Source organism: Mirounga leonina, unplaced genomic scaffold (genome assembly GCF_011800145.1).
Source record: "Mirounga leonina isolate KUSES-001 unplaced genomic scaffold, KU_Mleo_1.0 Mir_168, whole genome shotgun sequence".
In the NCBI taxonomy this organism is placed as follows: domain Eukaryota; kingdom Metazoa; phylum Chordata; class Mammalia; order Carnivora; family Phocidae; genus Mirounga; species Mirounga leonina.
This window is the reverse complement of record NW_023270426.1, coordinates 44809974-44829840: the sequence shown is the minus strand read 5'-3', so window position 1 is coordinate 44829840 and position 19867 is coordinate 44809974. Positions and strand designations below refer to the sequence as shown.

The 19867-nt window shown below is 36.2% G+C and overlaps 1 protein-coding gene across 2 annotated transcripts in view; it reads right to left on the bottom strand.

Moving 5' to 3' along the window:
• Positions 1-19867, bottom strand: part of TNPO1 (transportin 1) — a 97097-nt gene that overhangs the window by 27146 nt on the left and 50084 nt on the right. For both annotated transcript variants that reach the window (XM_035014621.1, XM_035014622.1), the window contains exons 5-11: positions 17063-17169; positions 15230-15363; positions 10890-10971; positions 9716-9838; positions 7447-7565; positions 3210-3270; positions 2473-2641 (exon numbers count right to left, since the gene is read on the bottom strand). In XM_035014621.1, coding sequence (XP_034870512.1) covers positions 2473-2641; positions 3210-3270; positions 7447-7565; positions 9716-9838; positions 10890-10971; positions 15230-15363; positions 17063-17169 — 795 coding nt within the window. The remainder of the gene's footprint in view (positions 1-2472; positions 2642-3209; positions 3271-7446; positions 7566-9715; positions 9839-10889; positions 10972-15229; positions 15364-17062; positions 17170-19867) is intronic.

Here is a 19867-nt window from a genome sequence, read left to right as displayed (position 1 = left end):
CTTTTATAAAGTTACCTATATTATAATCTTTTTTTTTTTTTTAAGATTTTATTTATTTGACAGAGAGAGACACAGCGAGAGAGGTAACACAAGCAGGGGGAGTGGGAGAGGGAGAAGCAGGCTTCCCGCCGAGCGGGGAGCCCGATGCGGGGCTCGATCCCAGGACCCTGGGATCATGACCTGAGCCAAAGGCAGATGCTCAACGACTGAGCCATCCAGGCGCCCCACCTATATTATAATCTTGCCTCCAGCCTAAAAGTAGGGATATACTATGAGGTATAGTAGCCCCCCACTGCATCAGTTTTGCTTTCCATGGTTTTGGTTACCTTCGGTTAAGTGCAGTCTGAAAGCAGATGCTCCTCCTTCTGATGTATCACCAGGTTAACAGTAGCCTAACACTGTATCATAATGCCTAGTTCAATCACCCTCCCATCTCATCATGTAGACATTTTATCATCCCATATCATCACAAGAAGGGTGAATGCAGCACAGTAAGAAATTCTAAGAGACCACATCACATAATGTTTATTATGGTATATTGTTATAATTGCTCTACTTTATCATTAATGTTGTTAATATCTGTGGTACCTAATTTATACATTAAGCTTTATCGTAGATATGTATGTGTTAGAAAAAACAGTACATACAGGGTTTGGTACTATCTGTGATTTCAGGCACCCACTGGGGAGGGGTGTGTCTTAGAACATATGCCCCTGCGGATAATAGGGGCTACTGCAATCTGATAGCAGTGAAGACCTTAGGCTCTCTTATTGTGGGAGATTTGGGTTCCAAAATGAAGTGTGCCGTCAGTACTAGCCATGTTAATTAGCCAACCTCGGGTTAGTTTCTCTTTTTGCAGTTTCCTTACCAACCTAAGGCTGTTGTAAAGATTAAATGGGATATGCACATGCCAAGTCTTTGTCCTAGTACTGGGCATACTGGACACTCTAAAGGAACTGTTATAGGAAACTAAACGGGCAAGAGGAATTAACATTATTTAACCAAGTGAATTACATAGTCTGGGCTAATGATTCATGTCTTTAACTGGTTCATCAGTTACTAGAAATCTCAACACTCTGAACTGCAGCAGTGGTTCTTAACTAGGGGCAATTTTGTTTCCCAGGGGACAACGGGCAATTTCTGGAGACACTGTTGGTTGTCACAACTGTGTGTGTGGTGGGGTGCTGCTGGTATCTACTGAGTAGTCAGGGGCGCTGCTCAACATCCTACAATGTACATGACAGCCACCACAACAAAGAATTATGTGGCAAAATGTCAACAGTGCCGAGGTTGAGAAACCCTGAACTAGAGCAGTGAAGCTTTAAAAACCAGCACACCAACAAGAACAAAACACAGGTCTCGGGTCCCTCATTTCACTAGACTGTAGCCCAGAATGCCAGTTCAACAGATGATAGGGATTTGCAGCCAAGGCTAAAAACTAACAAGAGATTTTACAACACTTCTTTTGTAAGTTTGAGTATGACAAAGCAATTTATCCTATTTTACATTGATCCTTGATGATTAACTAACACACGCAAATTATCATGAAAAGTAAGTTTATGTTAAGAAAACAGGAAAAGCTTGTGGCCAATGGTCCTATTTCATAATGTCAAATAAAACGTATGGCCTTTTGAGAAATGACAGTTTGAGGTAAGAAGTCTTTAAGAAATAGAATGAACATTAGATATAATTAGGTAAGAACAGGTCCACCAGGAAAACGCAAGCCAAAACCACAATAAGATAATCACATCTACTACGATGGTTATAATAAAAAGGATAACAAAAGTTGGCAAGCATATGGAGAAACTGGGACCCTAAAGACAATGCTGGTAAGAAAGTAAATGGTGGGGCCACTTTGGAAAACAGCTTAGTAGTTCCTCAAAAGGTTACATGAAGAGTTATCACATGACCAGTAATCCCACTCCTGTACTTGCAAAAGAAGTGAAACATATGTCCACACACAAACTTTACATAAATGTTCACAGCATCATTACAACAGCTAAAAGGGAGAAACAAAACGTCCATCAACTGATGAATGGATAAATAACATGCGGTATGTATATCCATATAATGGATTATTTTTCCACATTATAAAGAAATGAAGTATTGACACATTCTAGACCATGTACAAACACTGAAAACATGCTAAGTGAAAGAACAGTCATGAAGGACCACATATCGTATGATTCCATTTATAGGCAACATCCAGAATAGGCAAATCCAGAGACAGAATAGAGATTGGTAGGGGTTTTGGGCTGGGGGACTGGAAGAAAATGGGGAGTGACTGCTAGTAAGAACAGGGTTTCTTCTTGGAGTGATGAAAGTGTTCCAAAATTTACTGTGGTGATGGTTGCATAACTTTGTGAATGTATGAAAAACCACTGAATTGTACTCTTTCATGAGGGCATTGTACAATGTATGAACTAGTTCTCAATAAAGTTGCTACCAAAGCAACTTTTCTTTTTGACTTACTTAGATTCCAGTCAGAAATTGTATCATCATCATCAATTTCATCGTCGTCATCATCTTCCTCTTCAATTCCATCTTCATCATGCTGCTGAGCCACTGTCCTTGATCGATGAAAACGTGGCCTTATATCCTGTTCACTATCAGGAATTGTTTCATCTTCTTCAACATCACCCTTTTTTTTTTTAAAGAAAAATTTTGATGATATTCAAATATAAGCTATTATGTACATGAGTAAAAGAATCAGAATATTGAGAGATGATGCCATGTACATGGTTTTGAAGTAACCCCCACACCTCTTTATTACCCCCACACCACTCCCCTCTGCAGAAAATAATTCTTTGTTGAGGAGAGAAAAAACTATCATATAACGCATGTTAGGTTCAGGCCCTTTTAACTGCATTACACTGTCTCCCATCAGCTGGAATAATCCAGAGTATCTGAATAAAATTCAGACCATATTTAATATATTTTAAAATAAACTACAAATAACTTGAATCAACAGGAAATTTATGCTAACTCTACCAGTGTCACCATCTGGTTCCAATGAAGTTAGAGTACATTAGCACCCAAATTCATTGTTAGCTTCTATCTTTGAACTCTGTAGCATATAATATATAAGAAAGAAGAAACATACTTACACAGGGTCTATTTTAAATAAATATGCTATTAGTCAGATTCAAAGATTCTCTAAAGTCAATAAAAAACAACCATGCCTATTAATCAGAAAACAGTTTCCTTACCTTAAGTAGGATAATATCTATATCTGAGTACTTCATGCCATTCACTAATACAGGAATCAATCTATAAAGAAATAAATTCATGAAACAAAGATCTAAAAATCTCATAAGAATTATTAAGAAGTCTTAATGACCTTAAGTATACTAGAAATACCAAAGAGACCACCACTGCTAATCTGGTCTTGGAGCATATTCTGTGATGTCTGCCCTTCTCAAATGATGAGTATTCCTAATACATATCCCAGGCCCCTTACATACTCAAGCATGGGATCTACCGGATGGAATCTTAGTAAAAATAAGGTAGACTGTCAATAGTGGTTAGAAATAAGACTAGTAACAAAAAATTTAGTAATTTCTCCCGTAAGAATTTATCCTGAACATCCTAAGAAACATTCCCATTCTTAAAGATTGAGGTTTCTTGATGAAGTAACAAAACTGCAAACAATCTGAATGTCTGTCACTTAGGGCTGGGTTAAAAATAAATTACAGTAAAGTTAAAAATGAAACAAAAACGTGTAAAACACATTTAACGTGGTTCCAGTGGAGTTAAAATAATGAGATGACCCATGTAATTACTTGTATAAACAGACTATCTAGGAAGTATATACAAAAGAAACTGGTATTTTTGAAGAGAGAGAACTGAATAGGCTAAAAAGGGATAAAATTAATCATTTCCTTTATTTCTAAATAGTGTGACATTTTTACAATTAGCCTACATTCAATATTTGTACTCCTTTTAATAAAAGAGACGATGGTGTTTAAATATATATTAAGTCTAAAGTAATTTATTCAAAAGAAATAAAGAAAGAGCCCTACCAATAAGGTTATTACAGCCTTCAATAAAGAAGTTAGGAAATTTTAATTTTAATTTCTTAAGAAATTAAGAACTTACATTTCCAATAAGAAAATACTTAAATGAGGATATCATATCTAATCTGAAGCATTAAGGTAATCATTAAAACAGAACCAAGATGTCTATAAACATGGAATCCCAGGTATTGTGGAAAAGTTGGGAAAAAAAATTTACCAAAACACATAAAAGGTCAAAATACTAACTTTAGTTCCTTTTGTAGCTATGAGAATTTTAAGCTTTGACCAGTTTCTTAACTTTTGAAGATTTCCTTTCTCACTGGCCCATCATATACTTAGAAGTCTACTGAGGATAAAAGGTTTGAGAAAACTTGAGAAACATTTAAATAAGTCCAGTTATAGGGGGACCTGGGTGGCTCAGTCAGTTGAGTGTCCAACTCTTGAATTAGGCTCAGGTCATGATCTCAGGGTCAGCAGATCAAGCCCCACCTAGACCTCCAGGCTCAGCACTCAACCCAGAGTCTGCTTGGGATTCTTTCTCTCTGCACCGATGCCCCCCACCTCCCCGCCCCACCGTTGGCACGTTCTCTTTCTCTCTCAAAATAAATGAATAAAATCTTAAAAAAAAAAAAAAGTCCACAGTTCTCTGCTTCTGAATTCTACCTTTAATTGTTCTGAGTGGCTTGGGAAATGTGAACAGCCAAAAGAAATTCATACTCATGACTACCAGCTGTGGGTTTATTAATAAGCACTTTCCTTATAATCTAGTGAGAAAGATATTATGATCTTCATTTTATAGATGAGTCAACTGAGGCTCAGAGAGGTTACATTATTTCCAGAAGGTCATTAATTTTAAGTAATGGGAGAGTCAGAATTCAAAACCAGTTTGGCCTGACTCCAAAAATAATTTTCTTTCCCCACACCAGATATAAGAAACTCTCATCTCTACGCTCATGTGTTAGGCCTTTGTAGAGGCCTTACTTCAAAGAGTTAAAGCCTTTAATGTCAATTAAATAAATACGTGCAAAACCAATTTTGAGTACAACTCTACCATCAATGAGATAAGTATGTAAACACTTGTTAACTAAAGGAATAGTAAATAGGGAAAAGGAGTGGGATTTAAAATTCCCTAAATAAATATAAAAAATGTGGGACAGCCACACTTCCACGTTGAAAGTCCTTCTAAATTCTAAAATACAGATTAATAGTAATTTAACATTATAGCTAATATAACACACAACTATAAATAACACTCTATTTTATAAGCTACATGCATTTTGCAGCAGAGTCAGATCCATTTCAATCACCAACAATTAAATCATTTATCATCTCTGTCAGTAATTTGGGGGAAATAGTGAGGACAGATGGCAGGCTATAAAATACTGCAGTTAATATAAGGTGAAGTAAAGAAGTAAAGACAGTGAGCCCTGTCTATTCTAAGATGGAAAAAATTATAAAGTTACGGAGAAAGAAGAGAAAGTTCAGAGAGAATATAGCTATTTGATGGAGTGAGGTGCCTGAAGAAAAAAATTATGCTATCCAAGACCATCAACTGAAACACTGGTTAGGTAAAAGACAACTCATATGAAAATCTATCTTTAAGTTTTGGGGCAAGATGAAGGGTCACTTATTTTCCCTATAAAGCAAAAGTGCTCAGAATGAAAGAAGAGAATTCAGAAGAGCAATAAAGGTTTGAATAGTTGCTCTAGTGAATGGAAGATAAAAGATGATCTGGAACAAGAAAAACTAGCAGCATGAAGGGTCCACTTGACACTGAAAACCATGGATTTCTATAGCCATCAATCCTCCTGGTGGTGGAACTTTTCCCAACAGCGTTAAGACAAGTAGCAAAGAGAGTTTATTAGTCCAAAGCAGGGGAGATGCAGGGTAGCTGGACGTTTATGGTCAGTAGAGTTGATTTGTGGATCATTGATGTCTGTGCCAAAGAAAGAAAGAAAAGGTGTGCAGGAAATAAGGGACTGATAAAGATGGGTAAGAAAATGAAGCTGGCAAGTGAGATATGGGGATTAACTGTGACCACATAGCAACATGGCATGTCTCTGATGAATTCCAATCTTGTACGGCAGATCATTATTTTTAGGTCTAATTGTAAAGGAGCTTTCTCCGAAAGCCTCATGTAGCCAATGAAAAAAGAGAATTTTTTCCCCTTTCTTTTTAAAAGTTAAGCTCTACGCCCACATGGGGCTTGAACTCATGATCCTTAGATCAAGAGTAGCATGTTCTACCAACTGAGCCAGGGAAGGTGCCCCAATAAAAAAAGAAATTTTTTTAAAAAAGATTTTATTTTTATTTATTTGAGAAAGAACAAGAGCTGTCCCGGACAGGGAGAGGGAGAAGCAGACTCCTCGATGAGCAAAGAGCCCAATGCAGGCTCGATCCCAGGACCCTGCAATCATGACCTGAGCCGAAGGCAGATGATTACCTGTGCCACCCAGGCACCCCCAAAAAGATTTGAGAGAGAGAATGCGAGTGAGCATGAATGGGGGGAGGGGCAGGAGAGGGAGAAGCGGACTCCCTGATGAGCAGGGAGGCTGACACAGCTCAATTCCAGGGTCCCAGGATCATGACCTGAGCCAAAGGCAGACGCCTAATCAACTGAGCCACCCGGGTGCCCCTGAAAATTTCCACATCTTAATGTTCTTTCATGAGGCTGTATTACTTTATTTTCAAAAAAAGGTTAAGCATTACTTCTTCTAAAAGTAAATGATTTTAATACATGTAATCAAATCATGTCGTACACCTAAAACCAATACAATGTTTCAGGTCAATTATATCTCAATAAAATTGGAAAGAAATAACCTGATAAAACAGCATTCATTGAATTAAAAATAAGCTTAGTAATACGCTAACCAAAAATTAAATAGCATCACAACTACTGGAAAATCAGGTTTTGGGGAGAAAAAACCCCATCAGAGTCTAGAGTCAAACTGAAATGATTAAAAAAAAAAAGAACCATGCCATGAATTATCCAAAATTAAGATTATGATTTAGAATAAACCATCTGTAATAAAAAAAAGTCCCAAAAAACAATTGCTTCCTGAAAAATCTTTTTATTTTTTAAATGTTTTTACTTATTTATTTATTCATGAGAGCCAGAGAGAGAGAGAGAGAGAGGCAGAGGCAGAGGGAGAAGCAGGCTCCCCGCCTAGCAGGGAGCCCGATGCGGCACTCGATCCCAGGACCCTGGGATTGTGACTTGAGCCGAAGGCAGACGCAACCATCTGAGCCACCCAGGTGCCCCCTTCCTGAAAAATCTCTTTAGTTACAACCTATGGTTATGCTAAGTAAAACTAAGTCTGACTTCTTTAGAACTTCATCCCTGATAGCAGAATGCAACATAAAAATGTAAAAATGAGGAATCATTGTTAAATTTAGGAACAAGGTAGCATTCAAAAGAAGGAACACTTACTTAGGAAGATGCCTTACGAGTACATCTTTGCATATGGGTTGCTCAGCCAAAGTGAGCCAGAATTCACAGGCTTCTAAAGCCACATTTTCATCTTGATCTTGCGTCCTCTGTAGCATGTACTGAAAACAAAGCAGCATTAATATTAATCAGTTTAAATCACAAAATCAAAATAAACCTACTCCTTTCTCAGCAAGTTAAAGGTCCTCTGCTATCGCCTTGAACTTTACAGTGATTCTCAACCTCAGCTTTGGATTTTTTATGAAGTTTCCAAGTCAATTCTAAAATGCAGCCAAACTAAGAACAACCGCTTTAGAATGTTGCCTAATGAAAAGTGTTCCAACTATGTATGGCGTTATCTGCTTCTGTACAGGCATGTTTTCTTTTATGAAACCACTGAGATTTTACTTTTTTAAAATTTTTATTCTTTTAAAGATTTTATTTATTTATTTGACAGAGAAAGACACAGCGAGAGAGGGAACATAAGCAGGGGGAGTGGGAGGGGGAGAAGCAGGCTTCCCTTGGAGCAGGGAGCCTGATGCTGGGCTCCATCCCAGGACGCTGGGATCATGACCGACGCTGGGATCATGACTGGAGCCGAAGGCAGACACTTAACGACTGAGCCACCCAGGTGCCCCGAAACCACTGAGATTTTAAACATGTATTAATCAACAGTTTTCTTAGAAACATCAAAAAAGTCCATTATACTTTTCATTAAAAAATGAAGAATCTTTTTATAACAATTATTCAACCTGTCTCTTGTATATATTTTCAAGTCTGTAAAGTGATATATACATATTATACAATTATGAAACTTAAATTTTTTTATATTTGGAAGTAGGGACATTTCTTAATGCAACTATTATAATCTGTAGTCTCCAACATGCCAAGCCAAATTCACTCTTAATTGTAGGAACACCTGATCTGAAATTCAAAGGCAGTGTCTACCCCTCTTTAAAAAACCTTCACGTGCAAAAACAAAATAAATATAATCAAAGGTACGCATATGATTTCCCAGTGTACCTGGGCCTGGAAATGGGGTCAAGTGTTGGATGAAGCCTCTGTACATATCCTCTTCTAGACTGAAATATCTCCCATGGCAAAATGTGGCAACGCAAGAGTTGTGATAGGCCAAGCCCTATTACATTCCACACCATGTCCTACTACCATGCTGAATACTGCTAAATAACTGTAGCATTTTAAATTAGCTCCCCCCCCCCCCCCCAGCCCCGTGACATGGCCCTAGCAAATGATAAGTATCTTTAACTTTCTGGTTAGCTCCAACTTTCACTAAACCTTCAACCAACTCGACCTGATTCTTCTAAGCACTTCAGAGAGAACAGGTTCATCAGATAAAAGGTCACTATTCCCATCTAATGCTGCTACGTATCTTTACAACTATATTTCCTTATGTTTTAGAAAAGGAGTTGCTATACACTATAGATGCTAGCCTTTTTCTAATAGGTCTTAGACCCCTATCCTTTAAAAAAAGATCTTCCCTCTCCACACCATATAAATCTCTGGAGGTGTAAAGGAGAATCTAAATAATGTATTATTTAATACACCTGGAAAGCTCTATATACTACTCACATACTATGATCCAGTAATATGAAAATTAGGTGGTACGGTCTGCAGCTAGCAGGACTGAGTATTGCCCAAACGAAGTTATTTTGTTCTAATAATAATTTTATCTTGTTACTATGTATTACTTCCTTTAAATATGGTTAACCAATGATCACCGTACTCAGAATTTCCTAGTAAAATTATTTTAACTGCATAGGGATTGAAAGAGTTTTAAAATCTAAATGGTTTGCTGGAACTAACTGTAGCAATTACGTATTTTCTACTCAGAAATTTCACTTCTACCATAAATCGTAAGTGAATCAGATCAGCTTTAACAGTAATGGGTGGAAAACAAACACTTATAATTACAAATTCCAATGACACAAGAACGTGCCACTTAACCTACCACAGTTCTAGTGATCGTTTAGCCTAACACATATCTAGTGAACACAAATAATTTAAATATTTCTTAGTTATTCGTGTTAAAAGCTATCTATTCCTTTAAATAACTTTCCCCCTCTATAAGCATCTTAAATCTCACGAAAGAAAAGTCACCATAAAGAGAACTTATAATTTTAAGATAATCATGAACTGTTTTTCATAGTTCATTGCCAACAATGTGTTATACAAATTTAACATTATACATTTTGTTCCCAAGATCTTTCTTGGGCGAAAAAGGAGGAGAGCGCTTTTAAGTCACCTGTATTACCTCAACTATGTTATGCATGTGAGGAAGCAGGCGATCCATTCGAACTTCAAGCAACATCACAAGTGCCCGGCACACATTTTTCCGTACCTCTGGTTCTTCATCACCAGCCAATGCAAAGAGGTTCTATTGCATGAGAAACATTTTTTTCTAGTTAAGCATTCCAATATATTAGAAAGGTTTATACATAATAACCAGTCATCTGTAAGTTAGTAACATTTAAAGAAACCCTAAGAAGATAAGATACAAATAAAGACTGAATTAACTGGCCTGTAATATTAGGTCATAAATAATTAATTAAATATAGGATGACAACTGCCAAAAGTATGATTTTGATAAATAATCTAAAGCCATTCTTTTGGCTCAGGTCATCATCTCATGGGTGTGAGATCAAGCCCCATGTTGGGCTCTGCACTCAGCGTTGAGTCTGCTTGAGTCTCTCCCCCTGCCCCCCCCCAACCCAGGCTCACTCTCTAAAAATAAATAAATCTTATTAAAAAAAAAAAATAGCTGGAGAGGAAAAGACTATTTAAAGTCTCATTTAATGAACACTGAAAATAAAAGTGAAGTGCTTAAGGAACTTTAACAATTTGTTCACAATTGCTGTTATTAAGTGGTAGTAGTTCTGAAAAAGAATTCTACTGCTTTGAGCTCGTGGCCAGAAAATTATGCTTGACTTTCTGCTTTTACCAAAAAAGTAAAAGGGCCTTTAGAAATGCTTGCTGAGATTTAAGAGTCAAATTTTTCCCGACACCTCTAATTCTACAATGGAAACCAATGGAAAATGAAGCACCAGCCTTTTATTAATCTGTGCCTTCAGCCTTCAGATTCTTAATAAAGAATAAGTTTAAGGTTAATTTTAAGTTTAAGATTATTCAGACTCAATGTTTTATGTTTCAACTTCTGCAAATGAACTGGGAGACTCAATTTACATTTGGAATTTGAATAGTATATTCAAATAAAAAATTTCTAGTTAAGATATTAAACATCCACAAACCATAATTGATGTTTGTACCATAAGTAAAAAAATCAGTTTAATAGAGGAAAAATGCTTTTATTTTCAGTTAACAAAAATGACCAAGTCTACACTGTATCCAATTTTAATACTACGAGAAATAATTTAACATTTTCTAACTTTCCCAAAAGCAAAAGGGGGAGGGGGAGAGACAAATCTTACCTCAATAAAAGAATCAATGTGCAACATCAGAGCTTGAGTCCTACTGATGATAAACTGATTGACACATGCAACAGCATGAGACCTAGAAACAAAATTTAAAATTTAACACATACTCACTACAGCTTTTTTCTATTTACAGAAGATTGACAAGAACTTAACTATTCCTCCATAAAATAATCATGGTGTATGTATAACCATAAATGTATGTGTTTATACATACATATACATGTATATACACATACACACCCTGAAAAGCATGAGTTAAATTTCTTTGTATATTTAACACAGAATATGAGTGATATTAAGCAAAAAACACAGGTTCCAGAGCATTAAGTTAGTACTTCTCTTCAAGTGTAAAGTGTTGGAAAGGACATGTGCACATTTTTAATAGTGTATACCTCTGAAGAGTGGGAAGGTGGATAGAGGCATAATGGAAATTTATTTTGCATACCTACAGATTTTAAAATAATGGCTATTTATTCCTTTTAAAACTAAAAATGAGGAAAGTCTATAGTCTTTGTGTTCAGACATAGCCAATTCAATTCCACAGCAATTCCTAATGGCACTACCTTTAAAGCCAATCACTTCTTCCCTAGTCCAAACCATAATTTCCTATCAGGATTACTCCAACAGGCTCGAACTGGTTTCCTGACCTCTACTATACCAAACCTCACTACAACCTTTTAGACACAGATGAGTAACATCACATTACACCCTTTTATAGATTGCTCCAAAAACACACAATCTACTTTTCCTACAAAAGATCAAGTGGTAAATATTATAAGACCTCTGTGGCAGCTTCATTCCCCATCCCCCAAACACAACCTTTTAAAGTATAAAATCATTCTTAGCTCACATTATGGGCTCAATTTGGCCCCATGGGTCACAGTTTGCTGACTACCGGCCTAGACATTCCGCTATAGTGTGGTTACTCCTACTTTCCTAACTTCATTTCTTACTGCGCTACAAAGGTTTCTTCTTTTGTCACTGTAAAAGGCTTGTCCCTAACTCCAGGACCTTTATACTTTCTGTTCCCTGTCTTCTATGTCCTTCTCCCTGACCTTTCAAAGATTTGCTACTTTACTTTGTTCAGGGTCTCTGCATAAATGTTACCTTTACAGAAAACCTATATACGATACCTGTGAATCACTGTCTAACCCCTTATTCTCATTATTTTTCCACAGTATTCATCATGAAATTATTTCATTTTCCTGTTTCCCTTTTCTGATAACCCAAGAGAAAAAGACAAAAGAAAAAGGTACTACAAACAGCCAATAAACCTATGACAAGATGTTCAACATGACTAATGACAGGTAAACCATCAAATTCATAATGAAACATAATTTTTTATCTATTTAACTGGCAAAAATTAAAATACATGACAACACTAAACGCTGTGTACCCAGAGAATCTTATGCTTTGTTAATAGAGTATAAATTGATGCAACTACCCTGGAAAACTTTGGTGGTCTTCCCTTGTTATTTACCTCATGTCCCAGAAATTCCTCCCCAAAGATTTTACATCTTTCTAGAGAAACTCTTGCAAATAAACAAACAGAGACAAGCAAATAAATGTCTTCAGCTGCACTACCCACAACAGCAAATACCTGGAAGCCACCCCAAAAGCTGGCCGGGGGTTGGGGGGGTGGGGAGGAACATGAATAAACTGTGTAATCAGATGCCAAGTAGTATACAACAGCCAAAACAAATGAGCTATAATGACAAAATATGGATGAATCTTAGCAACATAATATTAAATTTAAAAAGCTGCCAAAGATTAAATTCATGAAATACTTTTTATAAAGTTAAAAGCAAAGACATACACACACAGACATGCATTTTACATATATATGCAATACATTTATTTTTTAGGGACGCTTGGATTGCTCAGTCGGTTAAGCATCTGCCTTCGCCTCAGGTCATGGATCCCAGGGTCCTGGGGTCAAGTCCTGCATCGGGATCCTTGCTCAGTGGGGAGCTTGCTTCTCCCTCTGCCTGCCGCTCCCCCTGCTTGTGCTCTCTTTCTCTCTCTAACAAATAAATAAAATCTTTTAAAAAAACTATTTAACAATGCAAGAAAAGGAAAAGTTGGGATTAAATGTGGGTTGTTGTCATCAAGACCTTAGCTTTTCTTTTAGGTGGTAGATTTGAGTGATTATTAAAAATAATAAGTAACTAAAGACAAAATGGGGGGCGCCTGGGTGGCTCAGATGGTTAAGTGTCTGTCTTCGGCTCAGGTCATGATCTCAGGGTCCTGGGATCGAGCCCCGCATTGGGCTCCGTGTTTGGCAGGGAGCCTGCTTCTCCCTCTCCCTCTACTGTTCCCCCTGCTTGTGCTCTCTCGCTCTGTCAAATAAATAAATAAAATCTTAAAAAATAAATAAATAAAAACAAAATGGAAGTGGACCACGATGAAAACGTCATGAGCTAAAAATCATAACCCAACTTTGTGTACCTCTGGTATGATTTAAAAAATAAAATGGCTCTAATTTTTCAATTGCTTAGTCATGTGATGGATAAAACTACATTCCTTTGCCTCATTCTATATTCTCAAAGTTCAATAGTTATTGAGATGGAAAAACATTTTTAAGAGTACAGAAGAAATATCAGTTAAGCTGTATAAATAAGATATTAAATAAAAATGTAGAATAAAAATCCTATAAAGACGGAGTTTAGTGTACTGCTAAAATATACAGCAGATACATTTATCCAAATATACATTAAAATGGAGAAAAATGTTTAATGGTATGTAGAACAGATTCTCAAACGGGTAATAATGAACATTCATTGAATGGAAACATTTCTGTATTACTGAACTCTACCTAGTTAAGTTTAAACAAATGACCAGCCACAAAAATGTATTAAAATTACAAAAAACTTTTATGTCTAGCAATGGACATAACTGCCAGGAATATGTTTTTTGGATTTTTCTGTTTTTCTTTTACTTGCTAAGAATTGGTCACAAAAAAGTGAGTTTCTGAGAAATAACAGGCAAATTACCACAATTTCTTTCATCACCTTAGTTCAAAGATTAAAAGACAACTTCCTAGGGAACATGAACTCTACCTAGTTAACTATTTAGGGATGAGTAGCATTTTATTTTGAAAATGTTACTACTTATTTGCATGACACTACCATAAATGAGCATCTATTAAGTTTCCTCTCTGAGAACAACGCTGCATTAAGTACCACTTAAGATGAGAAGTAACTAAAATTAAATCGAGATAAAAGAAAAAGAACTAAATACCGAATTGAAGCAAGAAAAAGATGCCTGATTACCCTCTGGTCACACTGTTTAAACCATAATCCTCTGAATACAGCTTGGAATCTTGGAGTAAGCTCTGAAGGACATCTAAACTAACAGTTATAGCATATGCATTAAAGTCCATGCTGCTGGATGGATATCCTTAAATAACCACATCTAGGATCCTGCATAACTTCTACTTTAAATAGTAATATGGTTTTTGATCATTCTACATAAAAACACGAAGCACTGACAACTGGAAACAACAAAAAAATCAAAGCAACTAACAATCAGAACAGCAATGACTTTTCCACAGTAACAATAAACAAAAGACAAGTTGGATTAAAACATGTAATTGGAAAAGAGGGGGGAAAAAGTACAGCAGTTTGGGGGAACTTCTGGTGTAGTTACAGACAGGAATCTTACACTTAAATAGTGTGAAAGCATCATGATAATTATAGCTTGATAGGACAACAGATGATAAATTAGTCAAAGGTTAATTTAATATTTAAATATAATATTTCAACAACTATATGCTAGGCACTGTTCAAGAAACTAAGGATATACAGAAAAACAAAGCAGGCCAAGGTTAACTTCTGGCCAAGCAGACCTACAGATTTCAAAGTGTACTCATAAATCCTTCCACCTTCATGCTCAAAACGTTTTTAATTAGATGCAAAACTCTTAATCTAAAATTACTAAATAATCCAGATGTCATACTGGAGGAATTTTTACCACACAGCTGCAAATGAAGGTACATGTAACTTGGCAAGATCCATAAATTAAAACAAAAACAACCCCAAAACACAATGAATTTCAGCCTTACACAAAGAACCTTAAAAGCATGCCTGTTAATCACTACAAATATAATTAGCTATATAGAAGGTAAAGAACTATCCTGTTCAATTACAATTTCATCAGAAAAAGTTAACAGTTCATGGGTTTTGCTATTAAAAGGAGTACATTTCAACTACTGAAGTTCACCTTTGTAGAACATCAGTATCTTTTGCCAGTCACAAAAATATTAGGTAATGCAAAATAAGAGAGTGGTCAGGCTTAGAGTTTATGAATTAATTTAATACTGGCTACACAGATACCTTATTTTTGGACTACTGTGCTTGAAGAACTGTAGAAATTTGGGGATCATGATGTTGAGAGGACGATCTAACACATCACTATCTAAAATCTCAGCAGAATCTTCACAGATCTTCTGAAGGGCGCCAAATGCTCCCTGTGAAAGACATTTATATTATTAGAATTAATTAAAAATGAAGCCATTTTAAAAGCAAATTGAGAAATATTGACTAACTTGTATGCATTAATGTTCTCAGCCCACATAAAATACTGCCTCGTAAAATCCACAACTTTAGTCATCAATTCTAAGACAGAAATCACCATGCCACTAAGTTACCTAAAATCTCAGTCCAAATATAATGGTACGTTTTTATCTTAGCATTTAATAACTTAAAATTAGAGGATATTCTGGTTGGCAGAGACTGCAATAAAAAAGCTAACTTCTAAATATTCTTGTTAATTTTAAGTCAGAAAGAAGTCTTAACATCATTTAAAAATTATGTATATGTAAACCATTCACTGGATAATGACGAAGTCAGTTAAAAGGGCAGAAAATTCAAATTAGCAACTATTTCCCTATAACCATTTTTACACCAAAGGGGCCAACCTAGAGCTCCTATACACAATAACCTGCTAATCACCTCAAACTCTAATTTACTGCTTATAATTCCATCAGCAGCAGAAACCTGGTGCTTATTTCCATGGTACACTTAACTGAAGAATACTTTCTCTTTAAAATGTGACTTACATAGAAGCTCCATAATTTCATGATTACTGCAGTTTTAATTTTTTTATTCTTGGTAAGTGCTTGTTTTAAAATTCTGATCTCCTTTCGTATTATTACCACTATACCAAAGCACAATTTAAATTTAATCAATTCTTACTCAATGGTTGAGTACTAGTATTATTTTAGTTTTTCTGGAATCTTAATGTATTTCTTTTCTTTCTTTTTTTTTTTTAAAGATTTTATTTATTTATTTGACAGAGAGAGACACAGCGAGAGCAGGAACACAAGCAGGGGGAGTGGGAGAGGGAGAAGCAGGCTTCCTGCTGAGCAGGGAGCCCGATGTGGGACTCGATCCCAGGAGCCTGGAATCATGACCTGAGCCGAAGGCAGATGCTTAACGACTGAGCCACCCAGGTGCCCCTCTTAATGTATTTCTAAGATGTTATTGGAAAATGTATATATGAGAAAGAAAGATTTTTTTCTAGGGAGGGAGAAGCGTAACTTTAAAGACCCCTTTGCTCACTCCCTCTCTCCAGTCCTGCCTTTCCCTCTTTCAGATCTGGTAACAAACTGCCTTTTTTGTTAGGTTATTCCTTTAAAGAGGCAAAATACCTAAAATGGTTTCCATTCAAAACAGATTTCTACACAAACTAGAGGCCCGGTAATGAAAGAGATATTTACAAGTACTGATAAATAGTGAGAAATCCATAGACTCCCTTTCCCACATGGAAAGGTTGCTACTGATCAGTGGCAAACAGGAGATAATTACTACATGATTAAAGCTAGATTATATACACTTGAGCCATGTCACAAAATAAGAGGCACAGAAACAATTTAGAGAAGGCAAAAAAGTGCTCATGGTTGGTAAATTTAAGCCTATCTTCCAAAAATACCACATTATGGATTAACTGATTATACTTCCTTGTAGTAATTATAGTAAAGAGGATTTATAACAACAGTCCTTATAGAAACTGTAAGATAAATGGTCACTAATGTAAAGTAAGAGGGTAACTTGAAGATTTCAAGTTTTTGAAGTTGTAAGTTTCAGAAGTTATTTTTTCCAAAAGTTACAAATACACAACATGACAAGAAAAATAGAGAAGAAAATGTAAAAAGCAAATTTCTTTACCTCACAAGTGTTGTAATCTTCAGAATCCAATAGGCTACAGAGTTTCGGTAGGAGGTCAGGCCAGTTCTGCAATTCTCCTTTGGAGGCTATGGTTGTAATCAAAATACCTTAAAAGAAAACACATATATTTAGGCAATCTGACTGCATTATGTTAGATACTGCCACGTGAATGCACGCATGCACACACATTCATTTAAATGACCCACATCAGTCCAGGACCTCCAAACCACATAAACAGTAACATTCACCAAGGACCCCCTTTTCACCACATCTGTAGAAAAACCATAGCATAAATTGGAGGTTTCTAATCTTGTTTTCCAACACTTTACCCTCTTTTGTACTTTTAACAATTATTTGTACAAAAAGTCTATACAACTTGCGCTTTTCCAATAACAAGAACAGTTCCACTCATTAAAATTATAGTTGACCCTTGAACAAAGTGGGGGGATTAGAGTGCTGGCCCCCCTCAGTCGAAAATCGACACGTAACTGCTTACTCCTCAAAACTTAATAGCCTATTGCTAACTGGAAGCCTCAATGATACCATAGTTGATTAACAAATTTTGTGTATGACATTATTTTATATGGTTTTTACAATAAAGCTAGAAAAAAAAGGTTATTAAAATCATAATGCAAATACATTTATTGTACCTACTGAAAAATCAATTCCACATATAAGCAGACCCACGCAGTTCAAATCTGTATTGTTCAAGGGTTAAACGTGTTCCTCCTTTACAGAAATTGTACACAAAAGAGTAGAAAGACAATATACCAAAACATGAGCAGTGCTTATCACTGGGTGATGAGTATGAGTCTGTTAGTTTTCCACAAAAATACATAAAGCGAAAATCAGCTCTCTGATCTAAGCTAAGATGGACCACAGCCATGGACCAAGGTAGGGAAAATGAAAGTAGATGAGCCATCAATGGATAATAATCCATGTGTGCAACAATCCATCTGGTGTGGAAAGACCCACACACTCCTCCACCAGTTCTCACCACTACAGGATCAAGGATGAATCACTGGCAAGGTGATCTTGGATTCTGGAGGCTGAGGGTCACATGCTCACTGATCACGTCACTGACTGGATTGTTTCAACGTGTTGTGTAGCTTAGTTGTGATAGCAAATGAAATTTGCAAATATACAAATACATAACGAAAGTTTTGTGTTAATGTTTCCCTCTGCCTTAGCAAATTTAATATGAATAATATTCTTCGTTTGATTATAGACCTTTTAGTACCATAATTAAGATTTGTATAAACTCTGACAGTGGGCAAATTACATGTACTCTAAACTTCAAAATACTAATTTGTAAAAGTGGAAAAAAAAAAGTGTTCTCTTGTTATTATGAGAATTCAGTGAGATATGCAAACAAAATCCCTGCCTGGCATACAATAAATAATCAATGATTATTACTAAACAACAAATTCTACTTGTTTGGGTGTATAAATTGTCTTCACGGTTTGAGAAGGTTGCTCCCAGTGGCAAAAAGAGCTAACAAACGTAAAGTTGTTGGCCAATATGCACTCTGCACTAAAAACAAAACAAAACAAAACCTAATTTATATGGTAAGAGTCAATGGACTGATAGCATTTTTAAGATATAACCCTTAAAACAGTCTTCTAGTAAGATCAAAAAGCATTAAGGCTGCTCCTTCTTGCCAATTATTCTTTCATAAAGTTAAAATTTGTAAGAATTGAGGGTGAAAGAAAGCTCTGGATCTGCCTAAAGAAAACTAAGCATGTCTTAAAACAAGCAGTAACAAAAATTAAATGCCAAGCTACAACTTGGCACTAACAGACGGCTGACATTCATTACTTCTGCTAGAAGAGCATTAGAGAATGTTGATCGACCAACAAATTCAAATTTAACTGGCCCGTATAATTTCATCCACTCCCCCAAAAATCTATTTCCCATATTATATAAACACACATAAAGGGTAGTCACTAAAATAATAAAATTACAAACCAACCATACATTTTTTTTTTTTAAGATTTTATTCATTTATTTGACAGAGAGAAACAGCGAGAGAGGGAACACAAGCAGGGGGAGGAGAGGGAGAAGCAGGCTTCCCGTGGAGCAGGGAGCCGGATACGGGGCTCGATCCCAGGACCCTGTGATCATGAGCTGAGCTGAAGGCAGATGCTTAACGACTGAGCCACCCAGGCGCCCCCTAACCATACACTCTTTAACAAGAGAAACAATTTTACATTTGCCTAATGGATTATCACATAGTCAACGAAATGTGGTCTTTTCAAATAAACTTCCTTGGCAAGATTCCTAATATGTATTGTTAAGATTAAAAATATTTGAGAAGTCTGGCATACACTCACCATTCTTTTTTACCAGTGTCAAGCGAGTTGGCAGAACATTAGGAAGGTATATGAGGGTCCATCAGAACAAACCAGGAATTCCCTTTTCTCAAATCACAAATGCCCTCCATCCCATTTAAAATCAGTGTTAATAATGGCAGTATTCAAGACATGTGTATTTTGAGAGATGTCAGAGAGCCTTTGCTTTTTAAGTAAAAGATGAACTGGGTACTTTTCAAACCCACCATGAGACAAAAAATACAAAAGTAAAGAACTTTCAATGAAAATGATTTAATCATTATGAAGGTTCTTAACTGACTTCCATTCAACCAACCTGCCAGATTAACAGAAGCTTTCCAGGTCCTTGTAAAATTTAGCTGCTTAAAGCCCATGGCATACTGAATGCTGCCCGTTAGTAGGCCACTCTTGAGTCCTCCTATTTCTGCTTCCATGAATGCTATTACCAAAAGTCGGTTGTGTTTACTCCCAAACC